The sequence below is a fragment of the Lepisosteus oculatus genome, chromosome 2 (assembly GCF_040954835.1).
Source record: "Lepisosteus oculatus isolate fLepOcu1 chromosome 2, fLepOcu1.hap2, whole genome shotgun sequence".
Lineage (NCBI taxonomy): Eukaryota > Metazoa > Chordata > Actinopteri > Semionotiformes > Lepisosteidae > Lepisosteus > Lepisosteus oculatus.
This window is the reverse complement of record NC_090697.1, coordinates 58445542-58471517: the sequence shown is the minus strand read 5'-3', so window position 1 is coordinate 58471517 and position 25976 is coordinate 58445542. Positions and strand designations below refer to the sequence as shown.

The 25976-nt window shown below is 37.8% G+C and overlaps 3 protein-coding genes across 6 annotated transcripts in view; 2 read left to right on the top strand and 1 right to left on the bottom strand.

The window, feature by feature from the left end:
* Positions 1-9542, top strand: part of ncoa1 (nuclear receptor coactivator 1) — a 72831-nt gene extending 63289 nt beyond the window's left edge. For all 4 annotated transcript variants that reach the window (XM_015344848.2, XM_015344822.2, XM_015344831.2 and 1 more), the window contains 3 exons: positions 633-807; positions 1769-1955; positions 2300-9542. In XM_015344848.2, coding sequence (XP_015200334.2) covers positions 633-807; positions 1769-1955; positions 2300-2467 — 530 coding nt within the window. In that variant the 3' untranslated portion in view covers positions 2468-9542. The remainder of the gene's footprint in view (positions 1-632; positions 808-1768; positions 1956-2299) is intronic.
* A 3227-nt stretch (positions 9543-12769) lies between these two features.
* ptrhd1 (peptidyl-tRNA hydrolase domain containing 1) lies at positions 12770-15659 on the bottom strand. Its single transcript, XM_006625681.3, has 2 exons — positions 15401-15659; positions 12770-13186 (listed from the first exon to the last, which is right to left on the bottom strand). Exons 1-2 carry the CDS (start codon positions 15614-15616, stop codon positions 13016-13018), a joined length of 387 nt encoding a protein of 128 aa, XP_006625744.1. The 5' UTR covers positions 15617-15659; the 3' UTR covers positions 12770-13015.
* Positions 15660-15705: 46 nt separating this feature from the next.
* On the top strand, positions 15706-25088 carry cenpo (centromere protein O). The gene is made up of 7 exons (XM_015343915.2): positions 15706-15796; positions 17584-17657; positions 19448-19611; positions 20074-20233; positions 20793-21061; positions 21871-22036; positions 23182-25088. Exons 2-7 carry the CDS (start codon positions 17627-17629, stop codon positions 23289-23291), a joined length of 900 nt encoding a protein of 299 aa, XP_015199401.2. The 5' UTR covers positions 15706-15796; positions 17584-17626; the 3' UTR covers positions 23292-25088.
* Positions 25089-25976: the final 888 nt, after the last annotated feature.

The window sequence follows — 25976 nt, the reverse complement described above, 5'->3', positions numbered from 1 at the left end:
CATCCGTTCAGAAATGACAGATTTACAGCAAAGCACAGACATCTTGTGTATTTACAAATGTATCCTGGTGCACTGGCAGTTGGTTCGATCTTTTCAGATGTGCTGGAAGAGATCTGTTACTCAGTACATGCATACTTGACTAATATTACACCCAGTTAAAGCACACCCAGAATGTATGCTCCTAAACTTTTATAAACCATAGTACCAAACTACTGACCTAATATAAAAACTTATTGTGTTTGTACTCACATATTCAATACTACTGCCGACATTAGAAACATTCTATAAAGGAAAAGATTATTAAAAAGATGAAAAGCCCGTCATTATTTCCCACATACTGTACACATTAAATATGGCTGCATTTCTAATACTGTAATTTTGTCTGTAACATGCCTGGTTTACAAAGTCCCTTTTTTCTGAATAGTATCTGTGAAATTATAATTGACTTTGATTGTATACAAGAGATCAAAGTGAAATAATGTGCATACCTGCCTTGTTTGACTCATTGTCTTGGGATCTGGGACTGATTATGGTTATATGTGGCAAAAGGGTTCCATCTTTTTTAATTTATGTTCTGATTGTCTCAGGGACCTAGGTTTCCTCAAAACTGCCCTTTCTTTCTTCCTGTTCAGGAATGGTCCAGCAGGGGGAGCCACCTTTCCCTCCTGCCCTCAGTCCCACCAGCCCCCTGCTGTCACCACAGATCTCCACTTCCCAGAGTCCTATGCTCCAGCAGACACAGCCTCCTCCTGGATACCAGTCACCTGACTTAAAAAACTGGCAACAGGGCAGTATGGGAAATAACAGGTATTTGAATGAACCAGCACACATTTTAACAGGAGATTGTTTTTTTCTCATTTGTCTTAGGGAGTGGAAGCGAAGTATAATTACAGTACAAAAAAAGAGTAATTTTTCACTAAATCACATAATTGACCTGTTGACCAAATGTGACATGACAGACTATTCCTGCCAGGATGTTAGTTTTTCAAAACTTCTCTGCTACCTCTCAGGTTTCAGAAATGCTGTGTGCTGTAAATGCCAGTATGATCTATTGAGTTGGGAAGTCTAAAGTCACGGTCCAAAGTATTTGTTTTTTCTCTTATTTTGTTTACATACAATTTATCTTGATTGTATCTTAAGTTTTATCTACAGTCAACCTAGGAATCAAAAAGGAATAAAAAAATTGGAAACAGGTATCTAGTGGTATAGCAATCATGAAGTAATTACATTGTTAAATTATATATATATGTATAATAAATATGTAAAAAAATACATATCAATTTTAATCTAGACAACCTGGATTAAAAAAATATACAATACAATTAGTCATGGCACTAAAGAACACTGATAGAGATACAATTACTACTGTAGGTTCTGATTTTGTTTTTCACTCACATACAGTTCATGTACAGTGTACAGTATGTGCTTACAGTAGACTCATTTCCGCCTTCCTTTGCACAACAAATACCCTGTACTTCCAATTGTGTTTCAAAGCAAATGTTTCTGTGACATAATCAGAACACTTAATTCATGTTTAATAGGAAGGAAATTACTTCTGTTTGGTCAGCTTTGGTTTCATTAAAACGTTAACATAGCAGAATTCTGTAGGGTTTCACCAACACACATTCTGTTTTGTCAAGTAAGCCTGTAGTCAGTTAAAGAGAACAGTGGAAAATCAAGGGAATAAATACGTCAGCATGTGTTTTTTTTCAGTCTGAGGAATGATACTGCCCGTGTTTTGATATTCTCTTGATGTGTAATTTGACAGCATGTACAACCAGTCAGGACAGACCCCTCCCCAGGCATTTGGCCAGCAAGGTGTGTACAACAACATGAGCATCACAGTGTCGATGGCAGGGGGCACCGGAGGTGTGGGCTCGATTCCATCCATGGGACCACCCGTTGGCATGGGTAACAGTAACATGGGCAGTGTCAGCTCCATGTGTAACGATCAGGTGAGTGCTGAGCAAGGAGGAGGGGGGTGGGGGGTGGAGTTCATCATATAGTACTTCTCCATTTGCTGTCAGCCAATGAGTGTCAGTAAAATACAGTTAAAGAACTTGGAATATCTCTCCTGTTTTACTCTGTGACTATGGGCTGGGTTTTAACCAAAGAAAATAAAGTGTTAATTTTACATTATAATGTGCATTTGTGCCAGGTGGTCAGAATATAGTTTGAAATTTAAATGATCTCATATAATGTTATTTACAGTGTTATAGTTTAGCTCATTCCCATTCCGTGTCTTCGTGTTGACAGTGGTTTTAGAGCTCTCCCTCTTGTGTGTTCTGTATCTCCCCAGGTACAACAGGTTCAAGTTTTTGCTGATGTCCAATGTACAGTTAACTTGGTAGGCAGTGACCCCTACTTGAATCAGTCTGGCCCTTTGGGATCACAAAAAGGAGGAGCTGGCGCCCAAACCACCCCATCACAGCAGAAAAGCCTCCTTCAGCAGCTGTTAACTGAATGACACCCTAGGCAGGGCGGAGTGTTTCACAAAGAGATATTTATATTTTTCACAAGTTTCTTTTTAATTTTCCTCGAGATTGGTTTGGGGGGCCGGTGATGGAGTATTGAATATCTCGGCCTGTTGGCAGAGTGCTCGATTCCTGGTTGCTTACTCAGAAGATTTGCTTTCTGGCTGGAGAAGCACGTTGCATCTTGGCCACATTAAGGCGGACCTGCTTCGTGACTCGCTGCCTTTGTCAGGCAGGGTTGGAAGATCTGGTGCAAAATGGAGTGTAACTACTGAGCTTGGCTCATTCTTTGGCCAGCTGGAGCAGCAGTGCGATGGAATAACACTTTGGGAAAGTGTTTTGTTTCCTGTTCAGCAATGATTGTTCAGTTTCAGCAGGATCTGTCACTGATCGGCGCTCCACTGCAGTGCCTAGTGGAAGGACTTTCACTTTTGATTTCTCAGTGAAATGGAACAAGAATCACCAGGATGGAAGACTTAGCACGCTGTCTGCCACAGGCTTCCCTGGGGAAAATGTTTTATAAATAATAGGCTACAAATGTTCTACACAAATCTCTTTTCTAGCAGCTGTGAATATTTGGAGCCTCAGAGGCTCTCTTTGGCCTATCAGTGTTTATTGCAATGTGTACCGTGCAGAATTGAAGTATTGTACAGTACAGATGGACTAGACTGGGATGAGCTAAAGGTTTCTACCATCCTTTCAAACGTAATTGAATTATTTTGAAGACAACAGTAAATCTGAAGTAAAACTCACAAATATAATTGGAGTTTGAAGCAGAATTTAGAATTGTTTTCCATTTCAGAATTTGAAAATTGGTATCTGTCATTGTTTTATTATTCTCGGAGGCAACGTTTTTGGCATTACGAGCGTGCAAACTTGCTTTAATTTCATTGAACGTTTTGGATTTGGAACATTTCATTTCGGTCAGGTTGGCTTTGCAGGTTTTAATTTTTCTCAGATCTGGCGTCTTGTGGTCCCATTTGATTAAACAACAAAACAATAACAGATTGAGCACATAAAACATTAATTTGAAATGGTAAATTAGTTAATGGGGTCTAGCTCACCTTCTACATTTTAATGGAATCCTGCAAATACAAATTCTTTGCTCATCCCCACAGTTGGCACAGTGACACTACAACACGGTCACACCCTGCTGTACAGTACAGCTTGAAGACTGTTGTGCTTGTGCTTACTGTAGCAGTCAGACACTGTTCAGCGTTAACCTAGGTTGACATTGTTGTAACACTATTGGTAATGTTACCAGGCATCAAATGTAAAAAAAAAGAGCAACAACAAAAAAGAAGATATTAACAAGCAATAACAGTAAAGTGAGGTAAAAGATATTTTTAGAAAAAAATTGAATTGTGAAAATATAAAAGGAAATCAAAAGTCTAATTCCTTTAGCTATATTCTGATTTCAGAATAGCTGTTGAAAGAAACCTTGTACAAATGAGAATTTGATGGTCCAAATAGCTTATTTTCTCACTGTGTATTTACAGGGTGATTCACAAATCTTGCAATGTTGTCAGAGCACCGCAGAAATGGAAAGAGGGTTTCCAAAGACTGTGGCAGTGACACGGCCTAATGCATTCCTTTGGTCATCAGAGAGTTGTAACACTCCCAGTAGAAGCACTTGTAGAGAGAAAGGTCAGAGCTCAGATTCACCAAGCTGATTCTCGCTGTGGATGCAGAACTAATGGAACAGCTGCCGCTCCTGCTGTAGTGCTCTCTCATTCGAAAACACATTCCCAAGGTCAGCGTAACAATACTGTGCAGTGCAAGACATCAGATGTCCCATGTCAGGGGCCATTAATGCAGTGGCAGCAACACTTGATGACAATTGCAGTGATGAGTCAAGACATTTGTGCCCTTGCTTAGCTGTTACCTGCAGTGGTAAAAGGATGAAGGATGTGATTCTGTGAATCAGTGAAAGAGTAAATTGTAGAGTACCATCTTCCCAGATGAGGTAATTCTTCACCTGAATGAGATCATGAGGTGGTAGAATACAGGTCAGTGGGAGTCAGGTAATCTGTGTAGCTATGGAACCACATGTTGTTCATCCTGTGTCATGGTTATGATGTGGCGTAGCGTTGAATGCTGGCTTCTCCATTCGTATCTGCTAAAGAGAATAGATTACCATGTAGGTGGATGGTTTGATGAGGTTCCTCATGAAGACCTCTGTGGTCACCAAACCTTAGCTTTTTTTTTCCCCTATAAATATATTTGGAGTCACAGGCAAGGTTCCCACGGTCATGGAAATCCTGGAAAAGTTTTGAAAAATGATAAAATATCCATTACGTTGTGGAAAAGTGGTGGAATGTTTTTTTTTTACTTCACCCAAAATTATCATGGCTATATCATGTAATTTTGTTCATAAATAAGCAAACTTTTAAAAAGAGACTGCAGCATTGCCGTCGCTAATATTACACATTATAGTAACGCATCAGACCCTCTCTCAGGAATTTTATAGTGAGCCGTAAGCTAGCCAGGCGCCCATGTCAAAATGCCGGGTAAATGTGTTTTCAGTCTGGTTAGCAGATGAAAAATACAAGGTATGGCTCCAAAAAGATGAAGACCCAAATGTGCGATATGTATAAATTATGCAAGAAAATAAGTTATGGAAAAGTCACGGAAATGTTTTGGGATTTTGTTGGTAAAAATGGGTGGGAACCCTGCACAGGTTTACCGCAATAGATCTTGCAACCAGAACATTTTGGAACAAAGTTGTTCTGATTGGCTGATTTGAAACTGATCTGTCCGTGTTCTACTTAGTTTTCAGTTCTGATTATTTTTTAAATAGAATATACCCTGCTGCTCAAATAATGCATTGGTCGCTGCGTCATTGGTCTTACTTCTTTGCATATCCTCTGTTTGGACTTCGGTTTTAGCGTTACTCTGGCAATATGAATTTCAGTCACCTTGTGTGCAGTTTATGCTGTGTGCTTGTGAGCGTTTGGTTGTATGTACACGTGGAGTGTGACAATTATGTTTCAGCAGTGAAAGTCAAACAGAGCAGTGGGCCGTGTGCAGTGTATCTCAAGAACACTGTTGTGAAGAGGAAAAAGTGTAACCCTGTGTTAATAAAGTGTTCTGTCAAAAAAAAAGGAGAAGTGAATCATGAGCCTGAATTGTCATACTTTGTGTGTATTTCACAAAGTCTCTACAAAATGTCTTCATGATCTCCCTCTACTGGCCATAAGTTGTGCTGCTTTGTTTTTTTGTGAATACTGTAAGACACTATCAACGGAGTTATGATGCATCTTTTACACAATATGTTTCTGAATTTACCCAAAAAGTAAGGAATAGTAAGGAACAGAAAAGGCACGTGCATTTCTTTGGAATCCTTTGCAGGGATGTCCTTTTTAATATCAGACCATTCACAGATAATTGCGTTTGTACAGTGCTGAACAAGACAAGACCATTACAGAATTTTTGGCACATTCAAATTGTCAAGAAAGTATTCTGAACTTGAGAACATGTGTATGATATATAGTATACTACATACTATAATATCAACATAACACAGTTTTTTTCTACTACCAAGATAATTATATTATGATCAAGAGTGGCTGGATATGAAGACTGAGCAGAGGCTTTGTGCAGATGTGTATGATAAAGAGTACATATGTGAGCAACAATTCACAAATTTGGAAGCAACAGATAATGTATGGATGAAATGGGGATGAATAGTGGTGATTTTTACATTTTCAGGACATTGGCATACTAATTATCTTGTATTTCCTGGGTTTATGACTGCTGTTTATAAGTATGTAGAAAAATGAAAGATTAATCCCTATGGCAAATATTGGGGTTATTCCATTTTTTTTAAAAAAATGTGGAGCTTGTGGGTAAAATCAGGTTGTTTACAGAAAAGTGGATGTCATTAAACAAACGTTTATTCCTTTTGCAAGTTAAGTTCAAATCATGAAAAAGGATTGTAATTAACCCCCAATAATTTAAACTCATTGTAGTAATGCAGTAATACAGTTATCACTGTAACAAATTACTAACAAAAATAATGTCTTAACCTGACAAATACTTTTTTTCTTCCATTTAAACAGCTGCATGTTCAGTATAATTCTACATAACAAATGTTTGGAAGGACAGTTTTTTTGCTCTAGAACTAATTGTTCAAGAGGTTCAGTAAAAAAAAATAGTAGAAAAGGTAGCCAAGATGGTTATCAGTTCTAAGAATCCAAGATATGCAGTGAGCCTTTTTCTTGTTTTGAGGACATTAATGTTTGCTTCAAAATTTTTGATGTATATGTGAATGTGCATTGGTATAATTAATTTGTCTTTGTGTGCAAAACAAGATGAATCCTGATTTTATTTCTTCTGTCTTTAGTTGCCTGCACATTACCTGTGGGTGTTTAGATTGCTCTATATGCGAGAGAGTGTTTTAGAGACTGCTGAATGTGATTTTACTGAGAGCGAGAAGCAGCGGGAGCTGGCTTTTGTACGGGTTAATTTTAAGACAAAAAAAGGCCATATTTAATTTCTTGTCTCTGTTGTCAAAAGTTTGAACAGATCTGAGAAAGTGGAACCTTAGTTTCAGGAGAACAGTACTTGTGGCTCTTGGCAGAATTTCCTTTAGTTCAACCCAGAACATATTTTGTTTCTGCCAACATTTGTCCGACACAGTCTATGGGATAGGTGTGGTTGCATATTTTAAAAGTCACCAAAGTTAAAAAGATCTTCTTTAAGCCTTTTTTTTAAATTCAAAGTCACACTTCCAAAACTATTGTTGGTAGATTAATGTGAAAAATGCGGCTAAACATTTTCCTTTACCTCATACTGAAAACAAACCGCTGCCTGAATTTTTTAATACTACAATTTTGTCCATCATTTCCATTTTTTATGAACCTCTGCATTTTTGTACATATTTCTGCTGAAAAAAAAAGTTTGTTTTGAGGCAGATATTCACCTTGTTGGAGACGTTTCTCCTCAGTGTATCCAGATGCCTCACTCTGTTCACATTGGTCAAGAAAACTTTAGTCTTCAACTGAGAAACAGATACTACTGCAGACAGCAGCAGACAGATTAGCAATCTAGAACGGAAATGAAGCTTCTTTGTATTATACTAGATAAAAGGCAGTGAAGATAGAATCACAAATTAAAAACTTTCTTCATTATATTATTTTCACTAATTATCTTTATGAAACTAAAGGAAATTGTATGATTTAATATATTTGGATGTGTGAATTCACACAAGTGTACAGAATGGGTTTGTGAAATGGTTCAAATGCCATTTATTTGAAATCTTTTAATTTATTTCACTCGAAACTTTATACCAAATCTGAGGCGCCTTATGTATATATTTCCTTCGTATAGCAGAGTGATAATTCTTAGCTTTTACAACTTCTTTTTGCTTTCCTTGTTAATAATGAATTTCGTATAATAATCTTTGTAAAACTAGTATGCTCTATTTTCCATATTTGATTTTTTAACTGAAATATAAATATCCCAGGGATTTAAAAAACAAAGTCTAAATTGAATTTTTACTATTTCTACTTTAAATTGTAAACCATTTTAAATTTATAGTATGAAGAAAAAGTGTTCTCGGTTCATGATAAAACCTCTTTAAAGCTGAAATGGAATAAATTGAATGATTGTCCTGTAAAAATGAACAATCTTTCCAGTTGACATGTAGAGTTAGATAATTTGTATATTTGCAATGAAAATAAAAACTCAGGCTCCTCAAAACTTTGGTAAGATTGTATATTGTCATGGATAAGGGAACTTGGAAATCATTTATTCATGAAAGTACAGGGCTCTGCTGCAGTCCTAGAACAGAATACAGGGTTGCAACAAAAATATTTCTTTAATTCTTCCATTAGATGATCTTCGTAATACATTCCATGTTTTTTTTTTTTAAAAAGCTTTGTTAAAAAAATTTATTTAATCTTTCTCCATAATAGTTTTAGACATTTATTCTTGTATGAAGTTCCTTCCCCTCACAAAGAAAATTGCAGTATGCTGTATACTGTATGTCACTCTTGGGCTTTGAAGCTTTCAATAGCCATCGGCCATGAATTTTCTTTGTTGCTATGCCCGTTTTTGCAGGTCATTCCACCTGCTGTGCTCTGTTGATAATGATAGGTCCACAGTTATTAAGGAAGAACCAACCCCCTTGACTCTTTCAAAAGCTGAAGACAGCCTGGATCTGCACTTTTTTTGCTGCCATTTGCCCTGTTTTAAACACCGAAATAATGGAATGCAAGTGTACAAAAAAGTAAAGTCTGGCAGCAATTAATACCTTATAATTTGTGGTCAGGACTTTTGGTAGCAACTATTTATGCCTTAGAAATAATGCTTGTACTCGTCACTGCTGCCTTATTGATGACAGTTTTGATATTGGCCACTTAGAGTCCGGAGCTTGTTTTTATCTGTCCATCAGAACACGGTAATGAGCTCGTTAAACAAGGTTCCACTTTTTCTTGAAAAATTAATATAAATAAATATAAATATATCTATATACATTTTGTTAATTTTGTCACATTTTGTACATTATAATAGTTTGTGTCTTAGAAACCTTTTTATGAGTTCCTGTCTGATGAAGGGGTGATTACAGAATGTGTGTCCTGAAGCTAAAGCATGTTATTCTGCTGGCAGGCTTATCTGGGTAATCTTTACCTATAACTAAACTGTTAAAAACAGTCGATAACTCTGTACAATACTAAAAGAAATGTAGTCTGGTAATTAATGTTTCACATCTATATATACTATATGCCTACAGCTACAAGTCTATTTCTTATCCCAGTGTGATATGGTAACAACATGCGGGCGTTCGCTACCTGACTAAGTTTCTTCTGGCATTCTACAAACAATCCCATCTCTAATGTCATACGTATCTCCTGCTTGCAGGGGCTAAACTATTTCTGCTTTTCTACTGTAATAGGAGATTTTGAGAACTGCTGTTGCTCAGTTCTCATTAATTTGCAACGTAATGCTGCTCTTTTTTTGACTATAGGTAGACCGGCACATTATGGGCTGAAAAAAACAAGATCTCTTTAACATTCATGAATGTCAGGATTCAACACACTGCAATAAAAGCACCATTAAAATGTATGTATTTATTTCTGCTGGGAACGTCTTGCCTTTTGTCTGCATAGTTCCTATTGAAATCTAGCTTTCTGAGTATCTCTTGAATATGTAATGCATAATTCAAGATTACACTAGAAATTGCAAACACATTTACAGCTTCCAAGCCTTACTGAGAGTTATTGGTAACCTGCATCAGTTAGTTAAGTTAACCTTAGTCCATTTTCACCTAAACCAATTCCTTGTTTAGAAAACTAACAGCATATCCAAGTTCAGGGAATCCATGGAAAATTACTTTCTTTTATTCACATATCACCTTTCAAAAGGTAAACATTGGTTTATGATTGATCGGTAGATGGAGCCATCTTGGTTTAAAAAATCAAGTAAAGATTTGCAACATCAGATTTCCTCTTTGCCAGTGATAACAATTTAAAAAAATTATGTTAAATCAGCCAAGTGTTTTGGAGAAAAAATGAAAAACCATAAACATGATACAGCCATCAAAACCTATCACTGACTGGCTTGCTTGTAAGGAATATTTGCATTTCTGCCGTTCTGTGAACAATTTCAAAAGTCTATAATAGTTTACATAGAATGTCCAATATATCCAGATTTACCACAGCATAAGTTTTATTGGCTTTTGAGGTGTTTTATCACATAGACTTATGTGACATCCACAACAGAACTGATAAGAGGACAATACAAGTGTATACTTATTTTAGAGCAGGAGTCACATTAATCAAAAAACAATTTTTCTTTACATATAATCAAGTGTGGAGAGGACAGAAAATGTACACAATGTTTCAAAAAAATAATATTAATTCATCATGAGATGAAGGGGTTTGAAAATCTTTTGACAACTACAGCATGTGATCCTGTAAAACCATTTTCAGTTGGAAACAGACTGTTAAGCTGTCCCTGATACCTTGGTTCATTGATGACTCATCGAGGAACCAACCATCCAGAAAAAAAGATAAAGGTGCTGTAGTATAGGGGTGTGCAATCCTGGTCTTGGGGGACTGGTGTCTCTGCAGCTGTTTGAAGGCCTTTTTAAAGGGGCAGCACCTGACGATCTGGGAGAAGCAGTTAAATTAGTCCAGTTAAACCAGTAACCAACCTGTTCTGAGTTGGAATGAAAGCCTGCAAACATACCAGCCTAGTAGGACTGGACTGGACACTCCTGCTCTAATGCACTAATTTAAGAAATCTGTAACTGAGCATTTCAGAGGCAGTTGAAGTCATGGGGATGTTGTCACACTTCAGCAGATTGACACCTAGGGATAATTTAAATGTGAGGAAACTACAAGCTGGGCAAGATGGGAAATGCAAACATTTGCATTTATCTCCTGCGGCTGGGAGGGGAAGTTAAATAGCTCAAAACGTGGAACGGAAGGAAACCTGTGAGGGGTACCGCAGACTCATGACTCATTTCGCAAAATGAATTGGGCTCTGACAGGTACGAGAGCAGCAATCAGGCTGCCATGCCCTAAATTCAAAACACCTTCAGGTATATTCAAATCTGAACTGATCTTACCATTCAGATTCTGATTTCAAATATAGACGATTAAAAAAACTACCCATGACATCTAAAAAGGGGAAGAGGTAAGCAAAACTATTTTTTTTGTAAAAAGCAGAGGATTACAGAAGGAAATAGTAATAGCCCCCTTTTTGTTGTATTTCAATAGATTGGCATCCAATATTGGCAGTGTATAGTAGTACATAATCTGTACTGCTTAAGGTATTCTCACCCTCTGCTAAATGTCAAAAGGAATTTCATGATCCCTTGTATGTTTGCATGTTTGACGTTTCAGGCAAAGGTAAGTTCACAAGTACACCTGTTACCAAACCAGCATTACCTTGGACATCTTACTAGCTTGAGGAGTAATCTGTTCTCCATGTATGAAAAGAATAGTTTCTCCATAAAAAATGGAAGTGTCATCTGTTAAACCTTATACAATAGGTAAAGAATTGTACCATATAAATGATACAAGTCCAGATATTATTCAGTAACAGGTAAAATGCTGAAAAGAAAAGAGAAACAATGTTTTGGCTGTGGAGCCTTCTTCAGGTGAGACTCCCTGCAACTCACAACTTGCAGTCCACTGAAGCTAAGCAGCTGTGAGCCTGGTCAGTACCTGGATGGGAGACCTCCTGGGAAAATGTAAGGTTGCTGCTGGAAGAGGTGTTAGTGGGGCCAGTAAGGGGGCGCTCACCCTACGGTTTGTGTGGGTTCTAATGCCACAGTGTAGTGACAGGGACACTATACTGTAAGAAGGTGCCGTCTTTCAGGTGAGACATAAAACTGAGGTTCTGACTCTCTGTGGTTATTAAACATCCCAGGGTATTTCTTGAAGAGTAGGGGTGTTACCTGAACATCCTGGATACATTTCACATTGGCCTTTACCAATCCTGGCATTCTAATAATCCTGATGTATGAACTGGCTTCACCACTCTGTTCTCCTCCCCACTGATATCTGATGTGTGGTGAGCGTTCTGCCGCACTACGGCTGCTGCCACATCGTCCAGGCGGATGCTGCACGTTGGTGGTGGTGGAGGGGAGTTCCCATTACCTGTAAAGTGCTTTGAGTGGACTGTCCAGGAAAGCGCTATATAAGTGAAAGGAATTATTATTATTAAAACATTGTGTCTTTTTTTTTCAGCATGGAATATACCTTTACCTGTTCATTTGCAGGCTTCAGATATTAGTTATGTGTTGTGTTGTGTTTGCTGTCAGCTGTCAAATTCTGCCCCAGATAGATAAAAGCTGTCTTGCTGGATGAAGCCAGTAGAAGTCCAGTGAGAAAAAAGCAAAACTAAGTTGATACTGTTAATTAGGATGATAACTAGAATAAAACTTTGAAACTGGATTAAACAGATTGCTTCAGCAGGAGTAAACACTGGTGTAAAATAGAAAAAAATAATAAAATACATTTATAAACAGGTTTGAATTAATCCCTAAAGATTTCCTCAAATATTATTATCTATAGCAGCAAATAAAAAAATTTTAATCCCCCAAAAATGACTTAACATAACAGTGCTGTCAAAAAGTCTCAAGTTCCAGTACTTTTTTAAAATCCAGTGGCCAATAATGTAAGTGTGGATATTATTACTGTTTTTGCAAGATCATACTTTAAATAGACATTTCTAATTCAGAATGACTGGTCTGATATATTGAGAGGCACTGAAAACAACACTCTAGTATAAAGTAAACCAAACTAACTGGTATGATAATGATCAGAAATTGAATAGCTGAATCACATAGCTACAAATGCTTTTATTTGAATATAATAGGGCTGATTCCTATCGGCACAAATGTTTCATTAAGTCACAGCTCTTTCTTGACTAATGTGGCTACATGCACACGCTCACTCCTTGTTATTTTAGAAGTCCGACAGGGCTTGGCTGGAGTCCTGGTCTCTTGGTATTAGAGCACAAGATGGGACTAGAGGAGTGTGCTCAATTGCTAATACCAGCTCTTTGTTGTGCCTCCAGGAGCACTCTCACTTGAAGAGTTTAAACTTTCGTAGAAGAGGCTGCACAGTCTCTTTCGGGTATGGCTTCAAGGCCAGGCAGGTGGGTGTGTTTTCGGGCTGCTCCACCCACAGCTTGTGTGCCACACCCTTCTGACTCAGCGTTTCCGATAGGCTGGAGAGAGCAGTTTCATCTGGAGCCTGCAGGGGAGAAGTCCGAGATGCAGTTAAGAGAGGCGAAATAGGTGAATGACAATCAAACATGCAAATCTTTGAAAAGGGGATATGTTCTCTTCGTCGTTTCAGAAATAGTTTTGTAGTGTTACATGAACATTGTGGCAAGGATTTCTGTGTGTTGCATCTAGTCCCTTGCTATATTAATATAATAATAAAAAACTTTATTTAATATAGCACCTTTAATGGTAGCTTCTCAAAGTGTTTTACAGAAGAACGTGCTGTTGCAACTCAGTGGGCAGAGTGGTGGCACTGTGGCTAAGGATCTGTGCCTGTGGCTGGAAGGTTGCCAGTTTGTATCCCGCGGCCTGCAGGGGAATCCTTCTCTGTTGGGCCCCTAAGCAAGGCCCTTAACCTCAACTGCTCCAGGGGCACCATATAAATGGCTGACCCTGTGCTCTGACCCCAAGCTTCTCTTCCTGTCTGTGTGTCTCACAGAGAGCAAGATGGGGTATGCAAAAAGACAAATTCCTAATGCAAGAAATTGTATATGGCTAATAAAGTGATCTTATCAGTTAAAAAAAAAACCATCTCATTACAAATAACCTTTTCAAACCTCTCCAATCTGGTTTCTGACAACTTCACAGCACAGAAACAGCCCTGGTCAGATTCACTAACAGTCTTCTAATAGCTTCTGATTCTGGTTCTCTTTCTATCCTCATTCTTCTTGAACCATGACATCTTATTTTCTCATCTTGAGACTGGCGTTTCTCACACTGCTGTTAAATGGTTTAAATCTTACTTCACTGATTGCTGTCACTTTGTCTCTCATGGTGCATTTAGCTCATAAATTGGACGCGTTAAGTCTGGTGTTCCTCAGGACTTGATACTGGGGCCTCTACTGTTCAGCATTTATGTTTCCACTTGGACAGCTTTTAAGATTGCATGGCCTCAACTACAATTTCTATGCTAATGATACTTAAATCTATATCTATACCAAACCTTACACTTTTGTGGCTGTCTCCATTCTCTCTAATCGCATCTCTGACATAAAAACATGGATGAAATTTCCTTAATCTACTCTGTGTCAAGACTGAAGTCATGCTTATTGGCACCCCCTTTCAACTTTGTAAAGCCAATGTTGTAACCCTGTGAATGGTACTGTACTTGAAATTCAGTCAAAACTGGAAAACTTAGGAGTGATATTTGATTCAGGCTTGACATTCAAACCACGCGTGCAACATATTGTCAAAACGTCATTCTTTTGCCTCAGAAATATTGCCAGACTACATCCTGTTTTATTCCTAACTGTTGCAGAAAAGCTGATCAACACATTTGTCTTCTACCAAACTGACTACTGTAACGCTCTACTCGCTGGGGTTTCTAAATCCACATTGAACAAGCTCCAGTATGTCAAGAATTCGGTAGCCAGAATCCTGACCAATGTCTAGTGCAAGTTATCACATTACTCCTGTCCTGGAGTCCTTGCATTGGCTTCCTGTCAGGTTTCGTGTTAACTTTAAAATCACCATGCACACCTATAAGGCTCTGCGTGGCTTGGCACCTCAGTACCTGTGTGAACTATTCTCCTACTCCCTTCGCTCTTCTAATTCTGGTCTCCTGTCTGTCCCCCAAGCCTGTCTACACTCTATGGGTGACAAGGCCTTCTCCTGTTATGCCCCAAACCTCTGAAACTATATCCCTAAGGATATTGGAGTCACCTTCCCTAAACCCTTTCAAATCAAGACTCTTTAGAAGGGCCTTAACTGGTTGTATTATATACCACTTTGCAATTACTGTATTTAGTACCCCCATCTAGTGTCTTCTCTCTTTGTGTATATACCTCAGTCATCAAAACTAACGTGAAAAAAATGCTAATGATGTGCTACAGGGCCCACTCAACTTGTCCTAGTTTAACAAGGATTTATGTCAGTCAGGTCATTTGAAAGCATGCCACTGGCTCATTCTTTTTTATGCTTGTCTGACAGCAAAAGCTAGTGAAAATTACAATACACAATACTAACGAAAGGACATTTCCATTACTTGGTATTGCAAGTACAGTAAGCGAAGCAACTGCTTAATGCTGTCCTACATTAAAGCCAAATTAATTTTCACGTTTAGAAATTCTATCATTACAAATGTGTATACATCGATGTAGCGTTTGTTTTGCATCACATTAGCAACATTTTCAGATTTAAAAACAATAATTGATGATAGTACTTGCAACTAAACCAAACTCACCTCCAGAACCACTTTGTGCATGCTGTCCAGTTCGCCCAGGTACTCCTGTGTGTCCGGGTCATTGTAGTTCAAGTGTATGGCAGCGGTAGCTGCATGGCAGGCCTGGGTGATGACTGCACCCAGAGGCCAAGCCAATATCCTTACCAGATCCGCTCTTACCACCACGTATTGCACCAGACACCTGGGAGACCCAGTGCAGGCTACCGGCGCTGCCATTATTGGATGACGACAAGAGGAAGGGAATCCTGTTGGTACTATAGCGTGACGTCACTACCGTACCTTCCCCTTCCGGATTGACATCACGCACCGGGCCTTTTTGAAAGTTGAGCTGTCAGTCAGAGCGCCAATTTTAATTTGCATCCGTGGAGAAGGAAAACAGAAGACGTTTTGTTTGTGGTAGTTATAACCGTATACAGTAAGAAGTAATACATTTTACATTATTTCATCTGTTGGTTTTTTATGGTTTTGTTGGCCTTTATGAAAAAGCTCACAAACGATATCGGTTTCTGTCGTTTTAAACTGTTTATATTGTCATGACCGTGTATTTTTTGTGCGAGGTGTTATCTTTTTAAGAAAGAAATCAAGTGATAAGACGTAGTTTAAAAATGACTTTTTTACAAAAATATTTTCACAGAATTATGAATGAAACCGCTGGCTGTGTAGCAAATCTTGCAATACTAGTTTTATTTTAAAACAAATCTTTATGAAATTATGTATTCTAACGTCATGGAAGCACGGATTCATTCTAGCGAGCCGTAAACATGTCAGGTGAACTACAGTACACGCTTAAATTAATACGAAGTTAAATATATCCGCATAGTAGCAAGAAAACATTTAAACGCGCTGGACATCGGTACAGTGATAGTTGACACAAACTCAAACTCATACACATACAGTAGCAGGAATGTATCCCAGCACCGTTTTTCTGTTTAGATACAGAACAGCAACAACACTATCGGTTTTACAATTGTGTAGAGGTGTGTTCAGAAAATAGGTATATATTTTTAATGTCAATAATCTGCAGTATTATTATAATCAAGTCATCAAAGACATTGATAAAGTCAACCTAGCAGAAGTCTGTAGTGAAACAGGAGGCAGAGGACACAATTGAAAACAACAGAGAAGCCCATTTAAAACTCGTTGTATTAGGTTGGAACAGGCTACTCGGCCCTGATGCTAAAAGAAACAATGTTTTTTAACTTAAAGAAGCAGCTGTAACCAAATTAACTAGATGGGCTGGATGTCCTCCACCCATTTGTAAGGTTTCTGTTTTTTTTTTCATATTAAACTGAGCAAGAAAACCTCGCTCTTTAGCTGGTATTTTATTTTTTCTTGAGGTTTTGATTATGCTTTCATGCTGTAATTCTGGAGAGTATCCCACCAGCAGGTTTTAAAAGTAACATTTAAATAATTAATTTCTCAACTTAGAGCAGTTTAATTTTAGCCATAATCAGATGGCTTGTTCAGTTAAAGACTTAACATATCCCCCATAATTTTTCAATAACTGCTGTTTGACTGGTGGAACACAGTACAAATATATCTCTTTTTCCACGTGTGCCCCAGAATTATACAATGTTGCAGTTGTTTGTTTTGTGCAAGGTAATGAAATGCACTCGTTGACAACTTAAATACAGTGTTCTGGACAGGCACAAACAATACAGCTAAATACAATACAATGTATTGTATACAATGACAAGCAGTAATATCTTGCTACTGTATGTCATATGTAAGTGAGAAATTTTAGGCCCCGTGAAGGCTGAATCTAATAATACTTATGTTCCAGTAAAGCTTTAAGTCTTCTGAATTGTTACAATTCAATATAAAAGTAGCAAGATACAAATAATCACAGTTTAGCACATTCTGCCCCTGCTTCCCCTCCAACTGTCACCCGCATAAGATGTAGTCTTTTTGTTTTATTTTAAAATAGACTGTACTCCAACACTACAGATCCATGCACAATAAGACACATTAAAAATATATGCCCTGCACAGTTTTCATAAACCTAAGTATTAAAACTTTAAGTTGACTTAAGTGTTACACTCTAGAGGCAGGATTGTGGTCAGGGCTAAAACTAGGACAAGTTTAACACTAGTCTGAAAATAACTCTCAAATTAAATCATTAAGAAAGAGATTCTGCTGTTTCCTGTGTCCCTGTGACTCATTATGCTTTATTTGCTTTGCAGTACTGTGAGCAATCAGTGTCTCAGGCCTGTGGGAAGCAAGACAATGGAAGAAGCAAGAGAGATGCTCAGACAAGGTAGTTTCCTAAACGCAGTGCCATATTATGCGATTCAGAATGAGGCAACCAAACTTCCTGTGACATGTTGCAGCCTTATTACATTGTAAACAAACAGACTTGTGCATACATCTCTTTTAACCCAATAGAAATGTTACTCTTTGATTTTGAGATAGTTTTGCTGACAAATGCTAATTATTTATTATCAAGTTAGAATATTTCTGTAGTGAAATATCTGCTACACAACCTGTACTTATTCACTTGTACATCGGTTACATTAGTCATTACAGTGACTAGTGAGCAGGAAGGACCGCATCACATTACAATTTGTGGAAGCTTGAATGTGAGTTCATAATGGCAACTTACAGTACTTTCACAAAGTTCATGATTTTGTATTTGATGCAAAATTGGTCAAATTTTTCTAGTACAGCAATTTTTTTTACAGAGATTTAAAAAACAGTCTGAGCAATTGGGACTGCAGTTCCCCTTAAAGTTAATTGTTTTTAAGTATCTTTAAAATTTTTAAAGATATTGTGCAGCATAAAGAAGTTATTGTACTCTGGCCACCAACACTAACTTTTTGAAGTGGATCTGCAAAAAGCTTGATATTGGATAGTTTCAGCTCTGCATTTCATGTTTTAAATGTGAGATTGTTCACTCTTTCTTTTTTTTTTACCTGACCTACACACACATTAGAATCCTACCAATCTGATGGGTGTATAATCCACATTTTTAGTCTGCTGCTTCCACAGTGCCCACAGGAGAGTGGGGTCCTGACAAGGCTCTTAGCGATGACACTGAAAACTGAAGCACACATGAAGGTCACAGCATGACGCTCACCCAGCCTTAGAGGGGCTGAGTCATTTGTATGCCAGCACCAGGATACTGCAGGTCACAGCAAGTTAACCCAATCGCCCAGTCTCAATCTGCAATGTCTGAGCTGTGCTCCAAACAAGCAACTACATTTTTCTAAATACCTACATGCCACCCATCCTAAAAAAAATAACCAGCAGTTTGATATACATCTTGGAAGACATATGTGGGATCTACTGGTCATTTGTTCATTTAAATCACCGCTCTGGTAAGATGGTGGTTTGTTCTGGCTTATGTTTCAAATAATCTCTAAATGAGTAAACAGTGTTTGAACCATAAAAGACAATTTGACTTTGATCTTGACCGGGTAATTTGATCTGTTTGTTCAACCAGTTTGATTGTAGCTCTTCATGCAAAGGGCTGGTCAATCCTATTATAGCATGAAAAACGTAGTTTATTCTCTTATAACTGCAGTTGCTAACCTGCCTGTTCCAAGTTCTTCTGCTTTTAAATTGCAGGATGCCACAGGTGTATTTGTTTTCGTAGGAGTGAGAACGCATTCAATTTGCTGGATTTCTTTACATTTGAGCCAAATGCTGTTAATGAATACAGACTGTTTTCAGAAAATGTGGAACATGTAGAACAGAGGGTGATAACGCAAGAACCTAATAAGTATCTCTAGTGTTTAGCGTGTCACATTGCAGAAGTAAAATATGCAAGTATTCCCTATAAGATAAATTAATTAAAATATAAAACTGAGCATGAGATGTAATTAGGTAAGACAGATGGTCATTTTTGGTCCTTGAGAACTGTAGTATGCTGTGTTCATTCCAGTTTATTCCAGTTTTCACGTAATTATTTATTTACCTGGAAAAAGTTCATTATTTGCGGGCCTGTAGCCGGTGAGAATTTAATTTGATTGGCCATCCATTTCGCTGATTGTCTCTTTGCTGTTGTCCAATAAAGTGGATGAGTGTTTTAATTGGTCATCTCATCAGGTGTGCTGACTCACCTGGAGGTCTTGGAAGAGAAGTCTGTCAAGCTGAGCCAGTACCAGCAGCAGACTTTGCAGAAGCAGAGCAGAGTGAAGAAGCTGAGAGACACAGTGCAGAGACTGCGAGCTCAAAGGGACCAGCTGAGAGCCAAGGTCAACTCCACCATGGTGAGTGTGATAGGCTTAGAGAGGAACCCTTCCTCTCTACCTAGCTAAACATCGGTGCTAGGGCTCTCGTAAGAACAGAAAGATTGCGGTTTCAAAAGAGAGAATGTCATCCGGCCTGTCTAACTTGTTTGTTTTGGTAGATTCATAGATCTCATTATTTATTAAAGGAGCTATACTCCTGGCCTCAATAATATGGCTGGGCTGTTAGTTCCATATTCCTACAACCCTTTGTGTAAATAAGTACCATCTTTTTTCAGTTTTAAATGGACTTTAGTTTCCGCTTGTATCTTCTGATTCGTGTTTCATAATGTAGTTCTGCATCATATTTGCTTGAATGCTGTAAGTGTCTCTGAATACGTATTTCCAACGCTGTTCTTTACACAGTTATGTATTAGCAGGTTTAGGTTAACTGAGCTGTGAGTATTGTTAACTTTTCTGCGGTTCTGTTGTTTTGTGTCCCAGTCGCTCCAGATGTTGACAGCAGTATTGAACCTAGAGGGACAAGACAGCAATGAAGAAGATGATGAAGAGACACAATATTCCATTCCTGAGGTTAACATGTCCCTGCTAAAAGCCAGACAGACCCAAGTGAAAAGTTTTCTGGATATACATCGTCTCATAGGTATGTACTCATACAGCTATATGGCCATTATCTTAAACATGTGCAAAACAGTTTGACATACTGCAGGTATGCACTTGTACTCAGACATCCATCATTAAGCACACGCACCGCCACTTTTAGCTATTTCTCCACACATACTGTATCGACTAACACTAGTTGACTACTTAACACTACACTGTATGATCTTTGTGGCTTTGCCTTTTAAATAGACAATGCCACACAGTGCCACTTGTCTTCAGCCCATCCATGTAAATCCATGTAAATATATTTTTGATAAGGTATACATTTGATCAAGTTAAGAAAAAGATTCAACTAGATAGTAATGTTTACTTTTTAGGCATCTATATATTCTTAAAAAGCATGCAAACACTCTTTAACAATATTAATTGTATTTATATTAATTTTATTTATACATACTAATTATTAAAAAAAAGCTTTACCAGGCAAATTAGAAAGCTATTTCAGTGAGCAAATCAATTAGACCAACAGTGTGCTATCTTGGGTAGTACAATTTGACTATTAGCTTCTAATCCTAATGTCTTTGATCTTAATGTCTCAGGTGGCTATGATATAACAGAGACTCGGAGTGGCAGAGGACTGTGTTTTTCTTTATCAACTGCTTATGAGGGTCTGTACCTGGACTCCTACAATCTGGAGATCGATTTGACTCGTACCCTGAGGATCTATCGCCACAACATCCCTCCGTTCATCCCTTTGGAACAGCTGGCAAAGCAAAACCTACAAACAGACATTCTGGGCTTTCTTAGCTCCCTCAGCCAGCACCTCAATGGATTTGCTGGTCGTAGCTACCAGGTCAAGCAGATACAGGTACTATATCTCACAAATGCCTCAATTAAAAGTCCATACAAGGGAACAGAATAAGGGGTCACTTCTCATAGTCTTTGTGGGGTCATGGTACTTCAATTCTCTGCATACTTGTCTAAGTTGTCAAGGACATTGGGTAGCTTTGATGTTAGTTTGTGAAATATACTTCCAGGTAGACCATGCATTCCAGTGTCCCATTCTATACGTGTTGTTAGCACAATATGGCACTTGGTGTGCAGGAGCATAGATACAAAATCTGTCTGGTTTTAGTCCGTGGGGTGACATCTTTACTTCTTGCTCTCCAGGAGATGTATTGCATGTTGCACTTACTGCGTAATGTCGAGTTGACTTGCCTCAAAACAAGTTAAAGGTCTGAAATGCTTCTCATTAAACACTTCTTGTATTGAGAAAATATTTGAGATAAATTGTTCAGTTTTGTAGTTTTTAGGGTAAAAAGTGAAAAGAAAAAGGCTTGCCTTGCAGGTAGGTCTATATTGGCAATGAATATTTCTTTTAAATATTGCTCTCATCTTTTATTGAAAATAAGGCGAATTGACCGCACTTGGTGATCAACCTGAAAACTGTATACAGTTATGTCCATTAAAGATAGCTCTATGTAGACAAATAGAGATATTATGTAAGTTAATTTGTTGTCAGCACGCAGTCTGTTCTTCCCAGCTAGTAGCTTGTGGAAATAACAAGGTGGTGAAAATGGAGGAAGTGAAAACTGCCCAGAGAAAAACTAGTCAGTTTGCCAGTCACTCATTGCATAGGATCCTCTCCCCTGTGATAGTTTCCCATCTCTCCTGCAGGAACAATTGGGAGATACAGTGGCTGTACTGGAGAAGAACTCCCTCTGTAATTTGGTGACCATAATGTGCTCTGATAAGGTGGGAAAGGAGACCTCAGTCCTGATTATTCTGGAATACGGAGACCTCACCCGGTGCCTCCCCACACAAGTCACTATTGAGTCTGAAGGTACAGTAACCCCTGCCTGGAGGGCTTCTAGCTTGCATCATTCGTGCTTCTGTAAATCTCATATTCTTACATTGGCTTGAATGAAAAAAAACAAAGATATTATTTGATCAGGTAGAACTTGAGGATTCTTGCTATAGTTGCACCTCATCATCATCAGTATAAGTTTGTGAGGTCAGAATCTCAACGTGAGACACTTAAAAGCACCAGCTACTGCTATGTGACTGTTGTTAATGTTAGGACCCGTCAATTGAATTAATTTGTTAACAGTGAAAGGCTCGTTGTCACTTTAAATACAGTACCATTTGAAAGTTTGGAGATACTATGTTAGGGGGAAATACAATTATGGAAGTACCCACTACATGTACAAAATCAAAAATGGCAAAAGAACTATTGTTAAAGTGCAGTCTATAGAGACAAATGAATGTGGTTAAAGTTCTTATCATCTTTACCAAAACTGAAAGCTAATTAAGAATTTAACTGCAGATAAAATTGATTTCTGACCTAAAAAATATCCCTTATTTAGCCACAACAAACCTGCCTTCCTAGAATGTGACTCAATAATTGAAGACATAAATAATCAAAGCATTTCATTACAAAATATGTTTTTATTAACTGTTAATTAATATATCATTACCATTTTACCCATCAACTTATTGTCCTCAGCAAAGGAATACAACATTGGTAAAAATGTAACAGTAGTAAAACCCGTTGATCATGGTATCTATGAACACAACCGGGCTGATGAACCACAGAATCTGAAATTATTCACATATTTAGTTTTTACTAAATATTTTACTTACTATACAATCAAAATATTTTACTTAATGTACAATCAAAAACAGTTGCCACTTTGGTTGATACCAGCATACTGTATTTGTGAATCTAGGGATTACAATGAAAAAGAATGAAAAGTAATTTCCTTGTGCAGCTTTTTTTTAAAATGGTACTGTATGTGAAGCTCAGACCCTGACACTTATATTTTTTTCTGTGTTAATTGCTGAGGTTTTTGGGGACTTATTTTTATGGATTTATGGTACAGTTTTACTGTGTATTGTAGTTTAAAATCCTTCTTGATCAGTGTGATGACTGATGTATAGAAAGTTTTGACCACCTTGTGACTGATTGTACTGTATATGTGTGTGCAGACAAGGCGCTCTCCCACACAGCAAGATGGATAGAATACCAGTCCCTGTTCATGCAGACTCCAGGACACAAGGTCCTGCTCAACCTGAAGAAGAAGGGGCGGATACTTTAAACCAGCTCTCTTTTGGATCCGAAGAAACATCTTGCAGCTTCCTATGGGCTTTTAGCAATGTTCGTTTTCACAGCATAGTTTCAATCTACCATGGGTGTTACTTACACTTTCCACATTCAAACCTTTGTGGTTTTGTTTGAAGGTAACGATTTGTTTAATTCAGTCCTCCTTTTATGATGCTATATATCTGCAACAATCTTTTGTCTTCATGTATATAACATGTAAATATTTGTGTAAATGTAGTGGACACTGAATGTCTGGTTTGCTGTGCATGAGTGAGAACTACACCCTTGCATATGTTAAATTAAAAGGCCTGGCAACATTTAATTGGCTTTTTAATAGACTAAGATATTCAAATATTAAACCCAAAGGCAAAAGTAGTTACCTGTCATTCTAATGATCCATCCATTGATTTTTTTATTACAATTTTTGCCATCATGTAGGCTTTAGGAACACTTGTAAATTATTGATCAAGTAAGCAAGTAATTTGTTCAGTTTGATCAGTTTTGGTCCTTAAGGGCTGATAGTATTCTAATTTTTATTCTGAATGATGAATAAAAATGTGTGGTGGAGCAGTGATTCGCATTGTTGCCTCACAGCACAGAGCCCTGGATTCAATTCTGTGTAGAGTTTGTATGTTCTTCCCTTATTTGCTTGGGTTTCCTCCTGGTGCTCTACTTTCCTCCCAAAATCCAAAGACATTCTGGTAGAACTGGCTTCTGGGAAAAGTTGCCCTGGCGTGTGTATTTGTGTCAGTGTGCACCCTGCAAAGGACTGCATGCCTGTGTTTAGCCTGTTGCTTGCCGTGATAAACTCTGACTCCCACGTGACCCTGAATTGGATAAAGTGGTTAGAAACTGTGCGGATGGATCTATAATCTATCAAATATGTATTTAAAATCTTTTATTAATTTATTGTAGTTAAAAATGTCTCACCAGGACCCCTGTTGTAAAATGCAGGTATGACATTTACAGTATCATCCATGTACTGTATATGGGTTGTTAAGCAAGAACGTAATGACAATGATTAACATATCCTCTCTGTTTTCTTGAATATATCTCAAATTCGAGCTTAACAACAAATGCAGGTATAGCATCTTTAAAATAAATTGCATTATTCTTTGAAGGGGAGTGAATGAGGAATGAGATTTGAGGAATTCATTTTCAGTATATGTTATGAAGGGGCTATATGTGTGTCTGCTGCTTAGTCCACATAACAGGTGTTATATCAGATGATAGCAAAGGCAAGGCATTGAAATATTTAAGAACTAATTTTGATTGCAAGAAACGTACCCAAGGATCTTGTCTATCCGATTCTTAAGGATTTAGTAACATTACATATTTTCACTTTTTAGATGCATAAAATACAGCATTATTTTTATTATTCAATTGATAGAGAATTTAAAAATACTCAAGAAAATTGCAATATTTTTCCAGAAATACAGTAATTGGAATTTGTTTGAAAACTACAATACTGTCTGTTGAACAGTTATAGACCTCTAAACCTTACCTTTTTGACCAATTATTTTTAGGTTACACCAAATTCTAGATTCTGTTTCCTCAAGGTATATCTTGATGTACTTGTATGCTACATACTGTACTTTCACTCTAATGTAAAATTCACTGTAACGAAACAGTGTTCTTCAATACTTTTTATGTTTATTAAAGAAATATACTGTAAAAAGAAGCATTTGTGTTACACAGAACTATTTTATGGGAAGGTGCTCCTTCCAAAAAAAGCTTGTTTACATAGCAGTTGTAGTTTAAAAAAACAAGAAATAAATACTTGCTGCATACAGAGTGGGTGAAAAGATTTCTAATCTGTCACTCCCAGGGGTCATCGGTTCTCTTTGCTTTCTTGTCCTCATGGTTGAGTTTGCTCAGAAACGCCTCTATTTTCTGACTCAGGCTGGCTTGCACAAGCAGCTTCAGCCTTTTCTTCTCTTGCCTCTGAAGTTCTTCTTGACGCTCCAATTCCTTTTTGGTGATATTGTCAATGGTGGCAATGTGTTTCAGTTGATTTAAAGAGAAGACGTGGGTGCCAGTCTCTGGAGAATTCGATTCTAATCTAACTGGAAGAGAGGCGGTTGATTTGGGCCTTGGAGCAGGACAGCTCATTAGAGAAAGTCTACCTCCACTATTAATATAGCCGGAAAATATACCTTCAGCTGAGATGAGGCAAGGTTCCAGTCTGGAGTCCATTTTCAAACTGTATGCTGACCAAGGTTGCTGCCATCTCAGGGAAGATTTCCCATTTTGGGAATAATGAGTCCTGGGAGAAAAGTTCACGTTGCTCTGTCTCTTGAACTCTTCTGCCAAGGAACATGGCGAATTAGAGATGTATTTTTTCTTTTCCCTTATTTCCTTCATTGTGTTGTCAGCAGTAGCCCGGGGTTCACTGCCTTTCAAGTGGAGTAATTTTGTGTGTTCTTTGATAATAACCAAGGTCTCATCATAAAGTGCTGCAGAGGCGACTCTATACCTGAAGTTTATGTGCTGCAGTTTTTTCTGAAGCCGTGCTTCTAAATTTTTGTTCATCATCCTTACATCTGCTGACAGTCCAGATCCTGGCCTATTAACTGTCCTTTTAAGCATGATGCTCTTGAGTCTGGGATACTAAGAGTTAAAGGAGAAAAAATAATCTTAAAACAGTTTAAATGATTATATTACACTTGTATAGGTTTAT

What these genes read in the sequence shown, in the direction of transcription:
- ptrhd1 (XM_006625681.3), bottom strand. Translation starts at nt 15,616, where the DNA reads ATGGCAGCGCCGGTAGCCTGCACTGGGTCTCCCAGGTGTCTGGTGCAA. An exon ending in TGCACAAAGTGGTTCTGGAG is followed by an intron (nt 13,187 to 15,400) that starts GTGAGTTTGGTT and finishes TCTCCCCTGCAG; the next exon opens with GCTCCAGATGAAACTGCTCT.
- cenpo (XM_015343915.2), top strand. Translation starts at nt 17,627, where the DNA reads ATGGAAGAAGCAAGAGAGATGCTCAGACAAG. An exon ending in CCAAGGTCAACTCCACCATG is followed by an intron (nt 19,612 to 20,073) that starts GTGAGTGTGATA and finishes TTTGTGTCCCAG; the next exon opens with TCGCTCCAGATGTTGACAGC. An exon ending in AGTCACTATTGAGTCTGAAG is followed by an intron (nt 22,037 to 23,181) that starts GTACAGTAACCC and finishes ATGTGTGTGCAG; the next exon opens with ACAAGGCGCTCTCCCACACA.